Source organism: Manacus candei, unplaced genomic scaffold (genome assembly GCF_025592945.1).
Source record: "Manacus candei isolate 608988 ecotype Guabito, Panama unplaced genomic scaffold, ASM2559294v1 h1tg000050l, whole genome shotgun sequence".
NCBI classification, from domain to species: domain Eukaryota; kingdom Metazoa; phylum Chordata; class Aves; order Passeriformes; family Pipridae; genus Manacus; species Manacus candei.
This window is the reverse complement of record NW_026138098.1, coordinates 22,155,503-22,177,722: the sequence shown is the minus strand read 5'-3', so window position 1 is coordinate 22,177,722 and position 22,220 is coordinate 22,155,503. Positions and strand designations below refer to the sequence as shown.

The 22,220-nt window shown below is 37.7% G+C and overlaps 1 protein-coding gene across 3 annotated transcripts in view; it reads right to left on the bottom strand.

The window, feature by feature from the left end:
• Positions 1-22,220, bottom strand: part of ADK (adenosine kinase) — a 276,047-nt gene that overhangs the window by 231,264 nt on the left and 22,563 nt on the right. For 2 of the 3 annotated variants that reach the window (XM_051800961.1, XM_051800963.1), the window contains exon 3: positions 10,813-10,866. In XM_051800961.1, the coding sequence (XP_051656921.1) occupies positions 10,813-10,866 (54 nt within the window). Of the gene's footprint in view, positions 1-10,812; positions 10,867-11,489; positions 11,528-22,220 lie in introns of those variants that run through there. The other variant, XM_051800962.1, reaches the window with a different exon arrangement.

The following is a 22,220-nucleotide window of genomic DNA, read 5'->3' as shown; positions in this document are numbered from 1 at the left end:
ACCTGCATACATCCCGCTGACCTAAATCTGTGTGTATTCAGGCATTTTAAAGCAGATATTAGAAATAAGAAATTGAAACTAATTAATACCTTTACATTATCACTGTCTGTAGCTCTGTTGTTACTCCCCTCACAATCAGAGCCAGCTACATCAGCTAAAGAGACAAGGCCAGGCCAGGACACACCTGCTGGGTGCAGGGTGGGTAAGATGCTTAACTGGCACAGGGAGTTTCTCTCCATCCGTCCCAGCCTGCACAATGCCTGTGTTTCAGCTGCTCAGCACAGACACGGGCATCTGCAGCTGCAACTGCACCAGCTGACTCCTGTGACCAGGAGGTACCAGTGAACCCCTTGCAGCAGCTGCACTCCATCAGTGAGCACTGCTCTGGACACAGAAGCTGCAGCGTGTGTCAGTCGCTGTTTCCCCTTCTTGTACAGCAAGGTCATCTGATCGCACCCAGCCACAGCGGCACCAGGGCAGGAGCCGCCCTTCAGAAGGAGCAGAGCTCCATCGGTCAGGCACACAGCTTCTCAAGCTGCAGCAACTTTCCCAAGCAATTCAGAGCCAGCTACATTCCCTGTTTGCTTTGGCCACAGATCCAGAAAATTACAATCTTATCTAGTACAAAGCTTCCAGTACAAATCAATTTACATGTCTGAGAGATGATTGCATGATACAATGATTATTGAGCCACATAAGTACGTAGATCAGAAGATACTTCCTGGCAAGTTTTCAATACTATTCATGAGCAGCAGGAAAGCAAAACAAACTTATCGCCCTGCAAATGTAAAACTGCACATCCATACTGGACACATATACTCACAGTGCTAAGCAGGGGTTTCTAGATGTCCTGATTTAATCAGAGAGTTAACTACAAGTGATCTCTTCTATCACCCTACTAAAATGGCTTAAGTCTTGATGTCTTGTTCACACTACAGGCTACTCTGCCTGCTCTGTGTTTTTGCCTGTAAGGGTGAATGGGTGCACAGGAGCAGAGAGCCTTACCCCAGCAAAGAGAAACATGCCTGTTCTCTTTGCACCCAGCCTTGTCGTGCATTGTTCTGGCTCCCCAGTTTTGAACCACTGCCTTTTTTCCCCTATCCCGTTCCTACGCATTCTGTAATGTATCAAACTCCCTCTGCACTGCTCTTTCTCCACTCATTAGCTGACTTGGGGGCAATAGTTTTGTGCTTCATCCTGCAAGCAAACTTTTCAGTGGGAACAAAGCAGCACACCATTACAGATTATGTAGTAAAACCGCACTGTCTCCACATGACATCTTCCAATTTCCAAAGACCTTTGGAGGAGGCTACAGAAACATCTGCCAGGAATGACAAAGATGCATCTCTAGCTGGATTAGGGGAATGAAACTAAACGATCTCTTGAGGTCTCTTTCTACACTTTTATGAAAGGAAAGGCAATTAATGGACAGCCACTAAATTATTTTCACACAAGCCATTTAATCTGCACTGATAGATGATCACCTTTAAAATAGCAGAATTCACTATACTGAGCACTAATTGGTACTCTTGGGGTTAGGTTTAACTCAGAAAAGACTGAATGAACAACAGAGACTTATCTATTCTTTCAGTTGCTGATAAACTATACAGCTTATTTTATGTTTTATTTGTGGTGCTTACATCTCTAGATGAGGATACTTTTAAACTAGTGAAGAGAGACATATTACATTAACTATTTTGGAAATGGAATATCTGATGTGATTCTGCCTTTTTTTACAATAGCTTAAGAAGCAGGACATCAGCTGAATTTCTCTGGCAATTCAATTCTAAACAGTCTCACAAAAAAAAAAAAGATTTTAAATGAGAAAATTGGAAGTCCCAGCATAGGAAAAATATATACCATGTTATTCCTTGAAAAATACACACAAATGTCAGAGAACATGGACTGTGCTACAACACAGCTCTTTATCTAATTATTCAGGAAAAATAGTGGCATTATATGCTGACTGTGTCTCTGATGGAATTATGAAGAAACAATACACAATAAATACACATACTTTATTAATTTAAATAGAACGTGCACACACAGGTGCCATCAAGCAGTAAGGTCTATTTTTAAAATCCTAAGACTTCACAGAAGCTGGAAGCTATTCAAAAATCAAATGAAATATGTCTGCATTTGAAAATTCAGTTGTCACGTACATTCTCTAAGAGTAGATTTTTTTCATTAAAATGCAAAAATATTGAAAGTTTAAATTCTCCATCTAGTCTTAGGACCATCAAAAAAACTAGTAATGACTATTTTTACTTTCTTTGGCATTGGCCAGATTATTGATTTAGATAAGCATACCAGCAACATGTTAAAAAACAAAACTAAAACAATAAACCACAAAACAAACCTGAGTTTAGAGAAGAGATAATTAACCTATAACTTTGGATTTTGCAACTTCACCTATTATAACATAATCTGTTAACATAACAATCTGAACATGAAAGATGTTTGTGGTCTGCACTACAAAAATCCCACACACGACCCCCCACTTTGCTCGGGTGTTTCTCATCTCAAACTCAAACTGTACACACACATGAAATACATATTATTTTCGCTTTTTAAATAGCCTTGAAGAAAGTGGTAAGTCTCACATCAAGCTTTTAAACAAAAATATATTAATAATATTATTTAAATTTTTAATTTTTATTTTATTTTAAATAATTATGTTATTCAAACAGCAAGATAACAGTGCATTGATAAGTACTTTCAAGTGGTTACAAGCTTTAGACACTTTACACGGCTCCCTGCAGGCATCCCTGAGCTGCCACCGAACTGGCTCCTGCACAAAGCACCACCTCGTGGCACACCCAGCACTGACCTCACGTCCCTTTGCTGGGGCTTCCAAACAGCACCTCAACTGCAACAGCTTTGCTGTTGTGGCACTAAAATAGCAGCAAAACCAGAATTAAAACGGGATCTGCCAACAGAAGATTATCTGAAGGTTCTCCTCCACGTACATTATACTTAATTAATGTAATTTCATTAAATGCCTGGGCAGGTATTAGCTTTTATTCTGACTCTAGTGCTATCTCCAGAGGACTGAGAGCTAAATGCATCTGAGAAATACAGTAAAAGAATGAAATAAAAATCCCCTGTTATGTTAAACTCTCATTCTCTCTCTCAGAATATGCAGCTCTTGCAGTGTATCTTCCAGCTTGAAGTAATTACTCTGACAGCTCAAAACCATCCCACAGCAGTATCTTTAGTACATTCTCTGAGAGACCCAAAGACACACCATGTATCTTCTAAACTATTAAAACAAACAACTGATCATCTCTAAATTTTAGAAAAATCTCAAGTTACTGTTACAGTGCATAACACAAAAAATAATACTCTCAAGACAGATCTTGTCCAATTCTAAACTGTGCACTTCTATGCAATAAAGATGCAGAAATCTTTCCAGCTACCTTAACTAAAAAGCAGCGATCCCAGAAGATTGTGCATGCTCTGCAGCATGACTGCATCTCCTTCTAAGTACTCACCCCATTCTCTATCTGAAAGAACACACTACAGCAACAGAAATATGCAGCTCTATGGAAAACTCAGCCTGCCTATTCAAAACCCAGTCTTCAAACACATCAGTGGTTGCCCACAGTCTTGTGACTACTGTACTAGCACCACACTTTGTGCGTACTAGGAGTCAATGAAGTTAAACCATGGTTAACACTATTGTTTCACACCATTTTTGAATTTGCTGTAAATTAAGACAAGTGCCAAGAGAAGTGATAAAGGAAAAAGTCTCCTTCTGGACAATCATGTTTCAAACTGCATTGACTGAAAATGAAGCCTAGGGGGCTAAGAGGGTGTAACTGTTCCTTTCCCAGGAACACTGGGTGAGGGGCGAGCTGAAACGCTGCACAGCAGTTTAGAACACTTGAGCACTGGAGTCCGAGACTTCAACTGGTGACAGTAATCAAAGCAGGTGACACAAGTACTTGAAAAACCTCTACTGGAGGTAAGAGAAGAAAAATCAATATATGAGATTGAGAAGAACAACGTGTCTCACACTGGGAACTTCCACAGCTTGATTTAAGCAAATTAGGTTTCAGTACTTTAGCAGCTGTTTTTAGACCCTTTGTTTTTAGATTCTCATGTGTGATATATATAAAATATTTTGGATTCTCCATTGGCTTTCACATCCATCCTTCTCCTTCCCCTCCAGCTCTCCTCTTTCCCACTATCATGGAAGTGTTGTATCACACAACAGTCTCAGATAAGCATCTCAGGTTACAAAACCAAGCTCTCTGGAGGAACATAAGCCTTGTTCTTATCTGCCAACCATAGCACTTATCAGAAGTTTTCTTCTATTTTACATCAAATAAGCATACAAGAATGAACTGACACTAATTTCCAAGAGCTGCTTAACAATAGAGGATATTCTAAAGGATATTTGTAGCCTGTAAGGCTACAAAGCGAAGTTGTGCTTTCATATACTACACACACAAAGTAACACGAACAGAGGGAGGAGGCTCAATTAAAATACTGTATTGATACATAAGCACAATTTTAAAATACTGATTCAATATGTCTACCACCCACATGTTTAATGTGCATATTATTTATTTCATATTTTCAACAGCAGGATGCAAAATAAAATTATACAATACAACTAACACTTGCAATTTTTCATTTTAAGTTTAGGGAAATGTAAAGACTGCTTCATCAAGAAGGAAAAAGTATTTCTGCTCTAATCTAGAACCTTAATTTCTAGAAATTTTATGCAGGATTGGCTGTTACCAAGAATTTCCTGAGCTGATTTCTGTAATGCTAATTTTCGTTGGTGCTGTAATTCAAAAGAATTGAGTGAAGGGTGGGCAGGTAGAAAAATGAAGGAAAAAATATAGAGGGAGGAATCTTTAATAGGAATTCTGTAGCTAACCCTAAATCATTCTTTTAGTACATCTGAGTCAAGCCTTTATATATACATATCAATCACAGAAGTGATAAAACAATTCTAGAGAAATGAAAGTGCAATTTAAAGTAGTTTCTACAGAGGGAGCCAACCACCCAAAGAACGGGATTAAAACATTCCAGATCAGCACAGAGTTCTCAACCATCAAGCTCATTCATTACATTTACATGTTTTTTAAATCTCTACACCACATAATCCAGATTCTTACTCTACAGAATTCCCAAGCATTTAATGGAAGTTGAATTAAAAAAGTGCTTGACTCCATGTCATGGAACAATCAGTGTCAATATACCACAGAATTTTGTTTGCTTTGGGAGAAGGTGGCAATTTAAGAGACTGATTATTCCATATTATTATTTATTCAATAAAAAGAGAAGTTTAAGAGTTTTATTTGTAGCAATTCTAAAAACAGTCAATTTTGTCAACATGAGTATTGATTCTACAGTAACAATTTTTATTGAAGTTTTCATACAAACCTCTACACCAGGAAACAGGCCAGTCTGATATTGCTCTAAAAAAAATGAGGAAGAAATCGAGAAGTTGTGTGAAGCTGAAAGTTGGCAAATTTTTTCATGAAGCTGGGCACCTTGTTATTGTCATAGCAGTTTTCCAAATAAATTCATTGCCAAATCACATTTAATAATATATATTAATCCATTAAAATGTAATTATAAGTTATGTATATGACATAAAGTAATTCAACAACTTAAACAGGTATCTGTGACAGCTTCATGTACGACCTCAACCACATAAATCATCTATATTGTCAGAATATGTTGAGTAGGCCAACAAAACATTGATATTTCTCTTCCCCTCTCCCCCCAACAATTTTCTACCCTCTTTTTTAGATTTGGGGGTAACAGAGTGGATAAAGACCAAAAGTATTTTGGAGAGACTACACACCAACAAGACACCAAATCCCAAAGCAAACACACAGGGAAGGATTTTTCCAGGTGTTACTGAAGATAAACTACTCCCTCTAGTGGCATAAAATACTCAGCTCGGCTGTTTCCAACAGCGTCAGACAGACGGGGCACCCCTTTGTGTCCCCAGCATTCAGGGCTCTCTCACTACGAGTTGAACCATCGATGGCACACGATTGCAGTGTAATTGGGCTTGGGGTCGAGTCCCTCAGCTTTTGTATTAAAGTACAGTGATACAGTGACTAACACAGGGTAATCCCACTGCCCCAAATACAAGGAAAGTCCACTACAACATTCCCTCCAAGAGGTTCTAATCCCTCTCATCCTCTAGCTCTCTAACATACCCAGACTACTTCTAAAACCCTTCTATAGTTTTCTCTACTCTTTCCCAAGCATCACAGAGGCCCTTTTCTAATCCCCAAATGTCCCTACTGTGACTCCAAGATTGACCCTTCCAGTACTCACTTATATATTGACTGAGCAAAACCAGACAATACACACACAACACCCCCACAGCACCACCCCACTCCCAGGCAGATGTTACAGGTAATTCAAAACTCCATCAGTCACCCAAACAGCTTCTCAAGTTTGAGTCCCTCTCTCCCTTGTGCAATTTCACAACGAAAAATAGCAACTATGCAGCTAAGAATGAAATACCTAAATAAATCCCTCTCAGTTAACTTGCAGCAGAGCAACACTTCCACTCTCCCTTCTGACCAAAACATCAAAAGGCTGACTGAAGAGAAAAAAAGATTGTTTTCTTTCTCACTTCACAGCCTTTCTTTCTGTAAAAAATGCCTTATGAAATCAGAAACACAACGCAGGTACCACATTTCCTACTTTCTCCTTCAACTCACTTCCAAAAAAGCGCTGCATCATGGTCCAAACTGCTTAAACAAAACAGTTTATAAAATTGTACAACCAGCAGTCAAAGCTGCACTAAAACAAGTGTCCTGAAGCATTGCTTACAGACTCAGTGGTACCACTAAACTCCAAACAATGCTTTTAAAACTCACAAAGAATATATTTTAGTCGCCTATTCATACAAGCTAGTCAAACTGCCAAAATTTTGCTAACAGCCCATACTTTACTAAAAGACAATATTATTTTCTCAGAGCTTATGTTTATTTATTGTTCTCAGAAGGAGAAAAAAATATATGCAATATTAAGTCCTCACCAACCTTATTATGTCCAAGTTTCCTCAGCAGTCTTGCAAGATGTATTTTTTTTTTCCCTCTCCTCAAAGTTACAGGGAATTAGTTGGGTTGGGGGAGGTGGGAAACACCTCCAGGGAATCTCTTCAGCCACAAATGCACACTTACCTTGTAAAACTCCTGTGCAAACTGAAGATAATACTGTTCCCCCATTTTTTGTTATTCTTGCTGCAGAATAACAAACTTGCCAGTGAAAACAAGTATGATTGCTCATTTGATTCACTGCAACACAGGCATGCTTGGTTTGATCTGCTTTAACTAATCTGCTAATTTTACATGGAAACAGGACAGTACCCTCCACCTTCCATGACATGCATTCAGAAGTTGACTGGGGTTTGGGGGGTAGATATTTCCAGCTGAATTCTGAACAGAATGCATATATGCACCAACTTACAGCTTCAGTGCTAACAAATTCCTTTAAAATAAAAGAAGTGTACACTACATGAAAAGACAAATTAAAAGGTTGCTACAGTCAAAGTGAACTGGAAGCAGGAAAAAAAAGATCTTTCATACCTTAGCTCTTAAAATAGAAGTTAAGCATGTGCCATGCTTGTAAACCAACTCCAGTCTTAGTGGCTGTACTTATCTCTCTAGATAACTAAGATTCAAGGACAAAAGGATCAAGCCAATTCAGGGTATAGCTGGCCCAGTTACCTTTGGAGATAAGGCATTCATTACTGAACAAAATTGACATTTTTATGAAGAACTGCTTCACAGATGTGATCCCTGAGAAACTGAAGGACAGCTGACAGTAAGATAAATCACTGGGATATTTCTAGATGAAGAATGCCTAAAGAGGTCGTCTTTACTACTAAGCAAGACAATGGAAAAGCTGCTGACATTTCAAAGACTGGAAGATAAATTATTTTACATAGAAGGATTTTGTCACTGAACAGTAATATGTAAAGAATTACTTTCCATTTGACTTAAAAACATTGGGATGGGTTCAGGAGAACACTTTAGTTATAAGGGCACTGAACCTAAAAATAAGTTTATAACCAATCAGCAACAATTACCCCAGTGGTAACTTGTCTCCCACATTTCCCTAGAACTAGCATTTCTTTTAAATATGAAAGCCTATTTAAATACCAGAAAATCATCATTATCTAACAACTCATTTGTAAGTTGCATCCGAGGGTTTAGCTTGAAAGACTGAAAGTGCTCCAAGGTTCAGCAGTGTGCAATCTGTTCTGTACCACAGTGTTCACGTGGTCTAACAAGAAGAGCACACAGCACACTAGAAAAGTTCCAAAGGTCTCTCCTCCTAAAACAACATGACACTGACCTATGAGAGTTTTTTTTTTCCCCCGGTCAAGTATCCAGTGACATTCAAGATGACAAGATCAATGGCAAAAGCATGTTCAAACTCTTCCATTATACCCAAGAGCACATAAATCCTCTCAGGAGCTACTGCAGTGTGAACAACAAAACACCAAAGAAAGGTTTCAGTTGCAGCTGAGTCGTGTAAATCTTCCTGAGTTTTACTGAAGACTTCTTTAGTATACAAAACTGAATAAAAAAGAACTCATCGAATGAGTTCAACCCCCCTGCTGTAAACATATCAATAAGTAATGTGCAATCAACTAATATGCAATATACTTCAACAGCTCGAAGAAGATTTAAGTACTTCCAATAAAATACCTGCCATCCAAAGGTTCAGTTTAATCAGTTTCTCTTGTGTAAATAAAGCTTGTGCACACAGTACAGCTGGTACTGTCCAAGATACAGAGCTGTATGTGATTTAACTTGTGTTTAACCCCTCACCATGCTAGTACTTTTAATACTTCTAGCTTATTTCCTGTAAAATGGGTTAATGGGTTCATCATAATTATGCTGTCCACAAGTGCTCTATCATTAGAGACTGTGCTCTCCATAAACCCAATCTTACCTAATGATCAAAGGCAACTGCTGTTGCCTGTCTTTTGCCTGCAGCTCAAGCAGTTTTAACGTCACAGGTACATTACCATGATGTACTAACTTAAGTTAAATGTCTTTTTCCATCCTCTGGATGTTTTATTTGGCTAGTAATTTGATCACTAAGGCTTTTAGAAAAAAAGGAATTAAATCTTCGTTATCAGAATACATTTTTACTGTTTGAAATCAATGACCTTACTCAGAAACATCCAAACTTTTAACATGGGAAAACCTGACAGCTATAAATATTAATTCACCTGAAACACTTACCTCATCTTACACGTGGATAAACTGCTTAAGTCTTTTGGGTGTACCACTAAATAACGCAAAATAATGCTAGTGTAATAACAGAAACAGTTATGTGCAAGAATGTAAAGTTTAAAATAGAAAAGAAAAAAAGGTGGTTTTCTTATATCTAAGCATAAAGACTAACACAAAAGGGATCAAATTCCCTGCTACTGCTATCCTGAAAGTAAGAAATATGAAAGTAATCCTAAAAATCTGTATCTAATTTAGTAATAAGACTTTTACACAAACACTCCACTAGTCATCATGGAGACAATACTGAATAACATTATGTGAGGGGTGACAAGTGAAGCAGTTTCTAAGTCTTTCAGATCAACTATCTTCAAAAAACCCCCCAAAGCCAATTACATAATACAGATTTGAGGAATGGCAAAGAGCATATTCACATAGAACATCAGTGAGCAACTGGGGCAAGAAGAAAACTGGAGTTCATGCACCAAGTACAGGTCTTTAGCCAATGGTAGCAACGTGCAGGAATTTAAAACAGCAGCAATAAAAGAGCCAATTACTTCACATAATTGAGAGTTTTAAGAACAGGAGAATTTTGAAGCTAAATTCTGAAATAGAAAGTATTATAGTATTGCCTTCATGTAACCAGAATGCTTACAACATACAAGTGACATATGCAGTCAACACCTACAAGTCTTTTTCCTTTGCATTTTCCAAATATACACTTACCCATTACTGGCTTTCAGCTCAGTTGTAGAGCTTTTGTATTTTAGCATCTAGTGTGCCAAAATTAAGGTTAATTTGCCTAAACATGGAAGACTATATAAAAATCAAAATAAATTTGAACTTCAAGTTTCTTTGGTTTGGACATGCCTTTAATGATGGAGCAAAATAGTTGAATATGGCATCGCAGTCAATGTTTGATTAGGATCCTTACAGCTGCTTCTCCTTCAAGACAAAGAATTCAGTGGATCATATTTTATCCCCAGGAATAACAGGTTTCAGGCTACAAAATCAGATTAGCCAAAACAAGCAAAATTTCAATATAAATGACAGGTGACTCCTCCTGGTGACACTTGTGACTCTTCCACACCACAGCCCAAGTGTGTTAATGAGAATTTGTGAAGGTGGGAATGGCCATATCACATCACATGAATAAGTAAATTAAAATAATGAGTCAACATTGAACCTGAAAAAAAACCCCACAACCTTCCTTTTCATTTCTATCAAACAGAAACAAACATTTCACTTTACACAGACATACTGCAGGCAGGCAGGAGCTGTTAATGTAATCACTGTCATACATAAAATATGAGCTAGGATGAACATGGCCATTTAAACTGCATGTGTACCAACTGCAGTTAATAAAAGAATGTTTAAAACAAATTAATGCAAAAAGATTTTTAAATCTCTTTTTGCAACAATTCGTTTTCAGACAAGCTGTGCAATTTACAGCAGACAACACTCAAGAGCAGAAGGTATTTATAAAAACACAAAATGTTTGCTTCAGGTATTTAAGATATGTATGTACATAAAAAAGTAAATACATAACATGCATGTATATCACCATAAAAGAGCTTACAGTTCTTTGTGCTTCTCCTCTGCCAAAATTTGGTCGTTTGGCTTCAGCCCATACCTTAGGAGGAAAAAAAAAAATGACAAAGCAGTTACTCATGCGAGAATATAGCCAGAAAATGTAGTTTTATAGTTTTAAATTATTACACTACGCAACATTTGTTGATTCAGATACCCCAGGTGTTGCAAAGACAGCTAAAAAGTTTTCTAAAAAATTTATTACATGTTTTTCAAAGTAAACTCAACATCACACAAAATTTTGGGTTGTATCGTGGCTTCAGACTCTGGATACTTCAAACTGGATACTTCGGCTGACTATATATCAAAAACTATTGCACTTCATACCATAAACGGTACACTGATCTTATAATTTGGATCTGACAAAACAACAGTGTGAACATAATTCTGTAGAAAGAAAATATACTTTAAAAACAGGCTATTGAGGAAAACTTCTGCAGTCCATACAGGCAACTTCCGATGAAAGCAAGTTCTTAAGAGAGTGAAACTTTCTTTGCTAGCCCAACCTAAAAAAAGGTGATTTAACAGAACAGGTTGCCTACACTGCCTGATCAGAGGGAAAAAGGAGGCAGTTTCTGCCAGCACAGGCTACTGCCAGCCATGCTGCAGGCTGCACTGTCACTCACTTCAGAAAACCTTCAAGAAATGACCTCACTTTTGTTCTACCTCAGAGCAAAATCTTCTGCCATCTCAACATATCCCACAAACCGAATTGCTGTGGTGTTCTGCGAGGTTTGCTTTTTTTTCCCCTTGTATTTGGTGGGTTTTTTTGGTTGATTGGTTTGTAAAATAGTCATTCATAATGTAAGGTAAAAGTCAAGTGTCCACTGGCTAACTGCAAACAGCTAACTGCTCACACTGCACACAGTTCCCACTGTCCCTTTGCCCTCTGTTTTCGATCCTTCCTCCAGTCAACTGCAGAACTGCAAATTATTCCTCCTGAGGAAAGATTCCGGTCACCGACCAACTACACTCAGCTATCTTGCAAATTGATCTTTGTTTATAATAAACAGATAAAATATACCTTCTCTATTCCTTAGAGTATTTTCTAATGATACTCTCTGAAACTCATATTTTTAGCATCCATTTAAAATGCAAGCATGGACCCCGAACACATTCTCAAGCTCATTAGTGCTGGCTGCATTCAAACACTGACTGACTCATTTTTCCTGTACACACATGCAGAGACTGCCTTAGGTTATTTGCCACAGTATCATGCTGACTTGCACACATTTATCCACTTTGCTGCAAAATCCTTCATGTAGACACTTCTAATCAGGATACAATGTGGTTCATCCACATTCTCCTTCCAAATGCAGGGCTCACATTTGACTCTTACAGTAAGCAGACTGGACTGTAACACACTGTTCAATAACAAACAGATTCAGGTCATTTCTTCAATTGCCCAGTTTTTTTCATACCATCCTATTAGTCTTTAAGCCACAATTTTTAACTGTTATGATCCTACATTACTTCCAAATTGATGTTTTCTGTAATGAACAGTATCAGGCTCTTTTTCTTTCACGAAAAAGGGTCTAGTCCAACACCAGACTCTTCACAATGTTGCTACACCTCCCCGGTATCTCCATTTGTCATGTCTTAATAAGCATTTTACTGAGAGCAAATACTTAGGTATCAGAGAAAAAACAAAGAGCTACCAAGAAATTCTAAAAGAAACATCTTTCAGAAGTGAAAGGACACCACATTTACCTATGAAACTTGCCATCTTACCTAAAATGAAATCAGGTCATTTGTTCAAGAAACGTCTCTGTCATAGACCGATACACTAACACGCAATCCATTTTGTAAATGGAGATCATTTTCCACATTAACAAATACACTCACATAAAGTCACAGACATTCTTCACTAAAAATAACACGGTGTGCTTTTCCTCCACTAGAAATCAAACTACTTCAGCTTCAACTGCATACAGAGGATATAGAAATAATATATATACACTTGAGCTTTTTAAAGCTTCCACATTCCTTGTTACTTCATTATTTTTTTTAACAACAGTTTTACCCCCCCCAGTTATTTAGAAGGGGGAAAAAACCCCCAACCAAATAAAACCCATCACTACTTACTCAGACTAATAAGTCACTTACTACAGAAATCATGTAACATAACGGGAACGCTGTTTAACAGATGTGAGATTTTCGGGTGTATTACTGACATACCACAGAGGGGCTGGGAGGGACACAGTTGCTACCCTCAATGGCTGCAGAATAGTTCCTTTGGTGAACCTTATTTTACCTAATCTTTTTCACCATCACCCCCTTCTCTTACCACGAAAATGGCATTTTTTAAATATTTTTCTTTGACCCCTAAAGACATTGCTTTGATAGCAAGTTGTGAAAGAATACTTCCCACAAAGGGACATGCTTGTAGAGTTCAAAATTTTATCAGTACTTTATGCATTAAGATGCATATTATATTTCCATACACAGCTGCTGAACTATTTAATAAATGTAAATGTGGAACTAGCACAGTGAACAGCTTACATAATATTTTGCCAACGTGTGGTTCGTAGGCAAGATTGATAAGCACCAGTTGGGTCTTTGGAAGAACTCCTCTACAAAACACTTTAGGAGTTAACAACACCAAATGCAAAACTGAAGCTAAAGATAAGCAACCAAAAAATTTAAAACAAGGACATTTAAAACCACCTAAGCAACCTGAACAACATACTGTGTGTATTAAAGATTTACATGCCTGGCATTAAACTAGTAAGTGGAAGAGAAGCAAACACACTATGGAAGAACTGAAGGGATCATAACTTCACTTTTTTCTGCTCCATGAAATTCAAAATTCAACATATCCTAGAACATTAAATAATTATTATTCTTTTCAACTACCCAGTACCAAACTGTGATGCACTTCCAAAAAGTTAATAGCCTTTTCAGCACAAGCTCCAATTTCAAAAAAGGGGGTCTAAGAAGAAAACCATGAGAGGGTCTACAGCAAGATTACAGGTAAGTGTCAAAACACACTGCAGTCCATTTCAAAACTGATACATTTAAGCCCTTTGATTTGTCCTTTGCAGACATTTAATCTACTGGAAGAGCAGCCAGTGCTGCAGACACCCCCTTCAAAATGGCAGCTGTCCGTGAGGACAGGCGGCAGGAGGGCCGCGACTCCAGCAATTATCCCGCTGCACAGCTGCCTCCCTGCACGGAGCTGGAGCAGCTGCTGTGCCGGTACCACACCCAGCTCGGAGCATCACAGCTGATGCCTTCTGACAGCCCAGTATGCTACTGCACCTTGGGCAAAACTGCCAGGGCTGAAAATAGCTTTCTTCCCAAACTCAGTTCACATGGAATTTCTGAAGTGGTAACGTCTTGGTCTAACCTCTAGATGTCATCGTACCATGGTCACTCAAACATACCCTGTTCTAATCAAAACTTAAGTGCCCCAGCTGCAGTTAGGCCCTAACAGAGATCTTAACTCTACCACGCATCCTCTAATCACAGTTAAAGTTACAAGTTTCACACTGTTTTACGTTACTTTTTTCAGCGTGGAGATAATTTTTTTAAACAGTATTCTTTCCAACCTAGTTACGAAAAGGCATGTTTAGGAATTTAACTTACCAGGGCAAATGAGCAGTCTAATCCCCATACATCTCACCAAGAACCAAAGGCCTAACTAATTATTAATTCACAACTACATTAATACCAAAAATTTTCCCTTTCCAGAACCCTGGAATTAAAGTAGCATAGACCCAGACTAAAATATTACTGCAGACATTCTAAGAACTGATACACAGAATTGGAACAACGTTGAGGAAATCTGGCTGTAAGTACAGCTAACTATACTCTATGAAAAAAATGCCAAAGCCACTTGGAAGAGTTTTACTCTAACAGCTAGAAGTACAACTGACTGACACATTCTATTTGGTTACAACACTACAGACAAAAAAATCTAAAGGTGGCATACTCCTCTTCATGTACATGACTTGCCCAGCATTCATCTGCAAGTTTATCATCTCAATTTCAAATTTTGAAGAAATATAAAATTTTATTAAATGTCTGCTTTTTTTTTTTAAGCATACTAGAACTCTGACTTGTGCAATGTTCAACTCTGACTTGTGCAATGGATTTTAAAGATTCTTGTGAAATTGTAACCCTATAACTCAATGCTTTTTTATTTCCCAGCTCCTAATAAGACAGAGTATGAAAATTAATGTACTTGGACAGTAGTCAGCATTTTTACAATAATGCTTTTAATGTAACAAACAGCCATAAGGCACAGCTCTCTTCAGGCAGCATCCAGTCTTACAGTGCCTTAACCGAATTAAAAAGAAAACACAGCCTACACTAAATATGTACTTGTGATAAACTCAAACATGCATCAAGTTCAGATCTGCTCTATCAAGAAGTTCCTGAAAAGCTGGTAAAACTCACCTGTCCTAGGGCCCAAAATAAAAACTAATAATGAGCTAACAGGTTTAAAAATAGCAATACATCTTCAAATTAAGTCACCTTTCAAAATTTCTTGATTCCACCAATCTAAGCAAAAACTTACAAAGAAACAATAGGTAATAATTTCACAGATATCAAAATGAAAATTAGCACAGACATATACACTCTGCTTGGGCCAGAAGAGCCAAGACAAAAATCTCCATCATGCAGACTACCCACAAAGAGGCACAAAAAAATGTATACATATCAGAGTAATATTTTCATCACTATTTTCAACAATAATTGTGAAGAACACAACACTAGAGATAAAAGTATTTTCCTGCAATAACCATCCATGTCAGCATAAAAAAAAAAAAATTAAAACTATTCCCATAATACAAAGCTGGGACAGTAAAGCATTCTAGGAATGCTCTAAACATGTATCTGCACAGACGTTCTGCTGCCTTGTTTGATGCATAAATAAATACAAACTTCTTGCCACATGACTCTGTATGTGTACGTGGCTCTGACTAACCCTGCTCACCTTTCAATGCACTTGGGCTTTGCTGTTCCATAAGCTTATTGTGTTTGACGTGGTTTGCTGCACTTACTGCCTTAAGAATTCCCCAGGTTGATTAAAAATTGAATGTATAAAAGGGCAGATTTCCAACGTGTTCTTTGAACTTTGCAGAACAGTCATCAGAAAAAGGAACAGTGTGATTTCTCTGTCAGACACCTAAGGCGTGTTGGTTGCCTTAACTGGACAAGCCAAGTAGATTTTATGCTATACTAAGCTATGCTTCATCAATAAAAGAAGAAATCTTTTAAGACAGAGCTCTGCAGAAGTATTTCTTCATAAATTTTCAACAAAGCCATTAAGAAACCTTAAAGATTTCACTATAGTCTTATTTCAGATTGATCTAAAGTAGTTTCCATAAAAATGATTCAGCAATTATGATGCTTCACCTTTCAAGTGAAGTTAAGGCTACTTTCACTGGCCTGAAAAAAAGAAACACAATCCTTTCCCTTTTGTTTTTTCTTAATTATTAATCTTGCCAAAACTAGGACGACCATCCTGTGGGGCATTGGTGCTCACATGTCCCTTTTCAGACTATATTGATGGATTTCTACCAAAAGCAGTTAACACATCCTACGAGATCTTTCAGGTCAGGAACACAGCCATGTGTGAACCTGCTACAACAGGGCATCCTCATGAGCTTTTACAGGCCAATGCACACAGCAAGCCCAGCAGAAGCTCACGAAATATTTCTAACACATCAGATTTATGGAGGATGGGTATAGAGGGTCAGTCTGCTTCTCAACTTCCATCTGCAATTTATCAGACAGAGTAAGAATAAGTAATGCTGCCCTAAGTGCTAACTCCATTTCTTTTGACTTGATCTACAGAGAGATCAAAAGGCAGTAAGTAAACTGCTTTTCCTATGGTAGTAAAATACTACTTAAAGCAAGGCAGTATTTCTGCAATTCTGACCAGGCTACAGCTACTTAGAAATTTCAGTTAAGTCTAGTGTAGCTTTACTCTTCCCACGAGCCCAGTAATCTTTCCCATGTACACAAATACGGAGTGTGAGTACCGTGACTTGTATTTGTTTGGGTCATTACTTTGAGCTTGCTAAGCCAGATTCTAGAGGCTGTGCATTTTCTAAATCCAGACGAAAACAAAAAACCACAACCCAGACCTTACCTTGTGTATAAATTCAGCAGTAAAATTTGTCATGGACCAGATGAAACCAGCTAACCCAAAATTAAAGTTCTGTGTAACTGGCACATACAAGGACCCTTGTTGAAAGACATGTTTTTTCCCCTCCATTAAAAAAACAAACAAACCAGACAGTAAAGGACTGATTCATATTCCAAAAGTCTTAGTGTCTTCCCTAACCTGCACTGTTTTTACTCCACCAGTTTAATATGGTTGCTTTTTCATTTTTTCTTTAAATTCCTTTATTGCTTTGCTATAATCTCCCAGTTTCACCATTTGAAATGAACCACATTCCTCATTCCCTCAAAATTTCTCCCTGCCTTTAGCCTCTCTCCTATTCCATAGCAGGGCACCTGGTCCTCCCTACCTTTTTACATTCCTTCTTGGCCTGAAGCTGACAGCAATACAGAGACCTCTTCTACATTAATTTCTGGGTTTAGTGACAGCTGATCATTATTCACTGCTACTTGAGGATGACCTTGAAACAGGTTAGACCATTTTACAAAAATTCTTTATTGAGTAGATACTGCTTTGTTGACAAATCTAAAAGGCAAGTCCAGATTGTCATCCTTGAAAAACTGAAAGATTAAAGAGGGACTGTATGATAGCAATACCACCCCAAAGAAAGCCTGCTTTCAGAAAAATCTAAGTTTTGCAGTTTTGCAATGGTCCACTCATACCAATAAAAGAGGGAACTGCCTAAAAGACCTTTCAGACATTCGTTTGGAAATCATTAGAACTGTGAGAGAATGCTCAATTCAGATGGACTTCAACACAGATCACTGCTAGACCCAAGACTATGCCAACACTATGCCACACATCCCTGAGTGATGTGGCGTTAAGTCCAGCAGCTACTGCTGAAATCCACAGATGACAGCACGCTGGCAATGGTGTGTCATGCCAGCAGGACACTCTAGCAGACAGTAAGAGAAACCCATTCAAACACAGCAACTTCAAAATACAGACAGATGCAAAGCCGAGTAGGTAAGGAAAAAGAATAAAAACATGGGCGGGGTAAAGGCATCTCACAGAGTAGAAACTTGGAGAGGGGAGAAAGAAGGTGTCATAAACTGCAACTAACTTAACCTGAGCTGCCAACAAAGATTACCAGGTATAGTTTTCCTGATGTTTTTTCTTTCCCCTTTGATCAATTTTTTCCCAGTTGTTTCTAAATTATTCAGTGTAATAAGATAAGACGCCCCACTGATAATATGGTTGGAAATCAGGACTTTAATCAGCTATTAATATTGTAAGACAGATTTAAAGGGCTTTTGAAATTGAAGTCAAAACAATAATAGGTTTAAATGATTAAAAGGGATTAAGAAAGCCCGGAAAGTTCAAAGCCTGTTAATCACCAGACTGCAAAAAACTATGATCATTTAATAGGGGCAGCCCTATCGCTCTGGACTTCAGTATATAGTAGTGACCTTGTCAAAACAGTTTTCTAACCACAAACTAGTGAGCTAAAAATTTAAGACAGCTAAACACTTCCTGTATACAGATAGAGAAGAACGTTTTCTTCAGTAATAATTTTTGAAATATCTGGCTATAAGCACCTTTTTAAAAACTCTACACACACTGTGCTTTTTTTTTAAATTGGTACTCTGAATTCTACAGTAGAAATACACTTTGTTGACCTTTAGTAACTTTACCAAGGGATAAAATATTAATTCAATTTGTGCAGAACTAAAGGTAGTTCTCCCCACAGACCGAACTACAACATACTCCATTAATATTACTCCTTTGAGCCTTGAATACTTAAGCCATTTCTTTCATTTTGCAACATCCTTTTGCATTGTTTCTGTTCTGAAATTATCATCGAACCTTTACATACCTATTCTCTGCAACCAGAAATAAACACCGGCTTGTAGTTCAATTCATTTTGATTATAAACACAAACCAGCTTTCACAATTATGTGTTAAAGTTTCATTTGCATAGAAGCTTACAAAAACAACCGAACAAAAGTAACATGTACAATCCAAACTAAAGGGATCCTGTTCTTTCCCTACTTGCTATTATCACTTGAAAATTTATTGTTCAGATCAACTCGTACCAGTTCCACAACAGATCCTGTCACCACTGGGACCAAAAATCCCCAGATATCTCCCCTGCTGCATTAGCAGCTCTGCTTTGAGATCCAAATTGTACCAGAATGTAATTCAGAGAAGGCACAGTAGTGTGGTTGTGGGTGTGACCCTCAGATTCTCCTGCCTAGATTTATATATCATTTTACTGATCTTTGCTAAATAAAGACTCCCTGTATGCCACATATGAAGAGCTCTGCCAGATCCCCAGTTGAGCTTCTTTTCGCTTGAAAACTAACCCCTCATCACCACCTCAGGAGAGGCAGACTTGTAAAGCAATATGCCTCAGGTGTCAGGTGTCAACTCAATAGGCTCTAGTTCTACAGTAAAATACAGGTTTATGCTTTGGACACACTAACAAAGGCAGTAACATTACACTGTTGCAAACATAAAACAACAGTGTTGGGCTCCATCAACACGCAGTACATTTCAAAACTGAATTACAACCCTGTTCCCATACTAGACCTGTTCTATCTCTATCTCCAAAAGAACAAATGAAAACAGAACCTCTAAAATACAATTATTTTAGCATCTCTAGTACAAAGAAATAAATGTCACATCAATAAAAATCAATTAAGACACAGTAAGACATTTATTCCCCAGTGAAGACGTCACAAATCACAAAATCAGCCCAGATATTGAATCTGGATTGATGTTAAATATTTTATTGTCTCCAAAATGCTAAGAATTGACCTTTCCATCATTTATAGGGAAACACAGAAAAAAGACTGGTGTATCACATTTAACGGAAAATGTATTGCTCCACTTAGAAATTATGAGAAAACTAACAGCAAATCTCATGTATCAGTTAAAACCTTTCTTATTTATTTTAAAAATATAGTTTACTATTTATTCCATTTTCCTGTCATACAGCTTTATCTGGGTCTTTCTGTTTGTGACAGGCTAGCCTGAAGTACTAATTCCAATACTATCACTTCAACCTAAATGAGTCTCAGTGCTGCCTAAAAGCTACATCTCTTCCATCACCTGTCTCTGCACCTGAAGATTTGTTACAGGACAGCCCAGCTAACAGAAACTTAAACAGAGAATTGTCAGGGAATTCATATACCTTAATTTGACTTCTATACAAATTATTTTTAACACTGATTAGAGCAAACAGCAAGCTAAAGACAAGTGTTACAGCTACTGTGAAATTTCAGCCACGCTGTTAAAACTTATGCAAGCCATTAAAGTCATTAGGTTTATTGGAAAAAGGTAGCATATGGAAAATGGCAGAGAAGGTTATTTTACTGCACTGAAAATTTAATTTAAAAAATGAATGAGCAATACCAAGAAGGAAATTTAGCAGAGATAAACTCATTCTCTGCTACCACTGGAGGATCAGATACATCAAGGCCTGCAATTACTGCTTCTGGGAAAATCTGTTCCTCCCTTTTGCCTCTAGATATAGCCACTGTTTTGTATCTTAATTCTTCATCCACAGTGGTAGCTGCAATATCAAGCCCAGACATCCCAGTGACTGGCAAAGCAAAAAAAGACTGAGGTATTTGGACAGCCCAGAAGAGCTTCTTGCTCCAGCTGAGTAACAGTTTTGTCTCAGGACCGGTTGTAGAATTACATCCAGAACTTGACAGTCCTTCTGTTGAAAACAACACCTTAGGTGTTCCTTGCTCAAACAGGAATTTGTAGTTGGTGATTTCAAAACAATAAAAAGCTAGCATTCACTAAAGCAACTTAGTCATCTTACTTAACTTGGGATTTGAATGGTAGGATGTGTTCATACAGTTCTACAGTTTGCCTTGGCTTGTTTATGCTAGCCACATCCCTAGCACAAAAGCTAGCACTAAAGAAGGAAGTCAGGAATTTTTCACAGGCAAACTTTTAAGTGAAGACAGCTAATTCCCAGCCCACCATCCTCCAAAATGTGATTTCCAACAACTCCGAGCCTGTGGAATTGCAATCTAGATTAAAAATACCATAAACATTGAAACTGAAACCATGTCTAATCAAGATACACATCCAAATGCTTCAACTAATGTAGAGCAAGTAATGATGGTGTTCTGTTTAGTACTTCAGTTGTTTAGTATTGCTGCACATAACAGCATAAGCACATTTCAAAACAGCTTCATGAAATAGGAGTTGGACTTGATGATCCTTGTGGGTCCCTTCTACCTCAGCGTATTCAGTGATTCAGTGAAATACACTGGAACACACTCTTGAAAAATGAACTTATAGCAATCAGATTTGGAGAAAGTTCTTCCATCTCTTTTCTGCACAATAACTGAACAAAATAAGTTGTCAAGAGATGTGAGTTTCTGGGACACTTTGCCTCTTCTGCTGGAAATCCAGGGAAATATTAATATTAGAAATGGAAAGATTTTCATTTGTAACTGCAGTTCTTGTCTTGAAAAAGAACAGATATGGCATGCTAGCTTGAAGCCATGTAGGACACTTGGCTGAACTTAATATTCCTAGTTGAGACTGCATGCCACCTTTACTTGGAGTGGTCTGGAAGTGAATTTGGTCATAGTTTCACTTCTCCTGAAGGAAGCTTACTGTACACTTCCAGACTAGAGTGATAGTCTAATTTTACAGCAATTTTTATCACATATCTTCCTACTAGTGGGAAGCACCTGTTGTTTAAAAATAATAAAATCCAGCCTCAACACCAAAGAAAAAAACAGCCTCAACAATACAAGGATTGAAAAAATGTTCATGGTAATATTTGTATTTCTATAACTTCTTGCTGTTGTTCACTTGTTACAGCTGATAAGTTTATGACTGTATATTAGGCAGTTGTATGCTCCCCTTTGTGCTTTGTCACGTGCACCTCAGATTCTTGCACTGAAACTTAATCATTTTTGCTGTCACATCACAACAAAGGAAAAACACAAGGAAAAAAATGACTGAAGCAAGCTGGAAAAATAATCACCAAAAACTGTTTAGCCATTGCTCCCTAGTATTCATGTGACATACAAGTTTAAAGTAGAACTTAAAAATGAAGAAAATTGTTATGTTAACATAACACTTACACTGAAATATTCTATTATCTTATTAAAAAGAGGAATCAAGGGTTTGTGAAATGAAAAAAGTCTTTGTCCCAGCTCTGCATTTAATCTGAACTTATTAGGGAACTGCAGGCTTCATAACATCCTGAATCTACAACACAACCAGACTTCCAGTGACTTGGAGTCTTGAAGGTTCTGCCCTGACAAAAATAAAGTAAAACACTC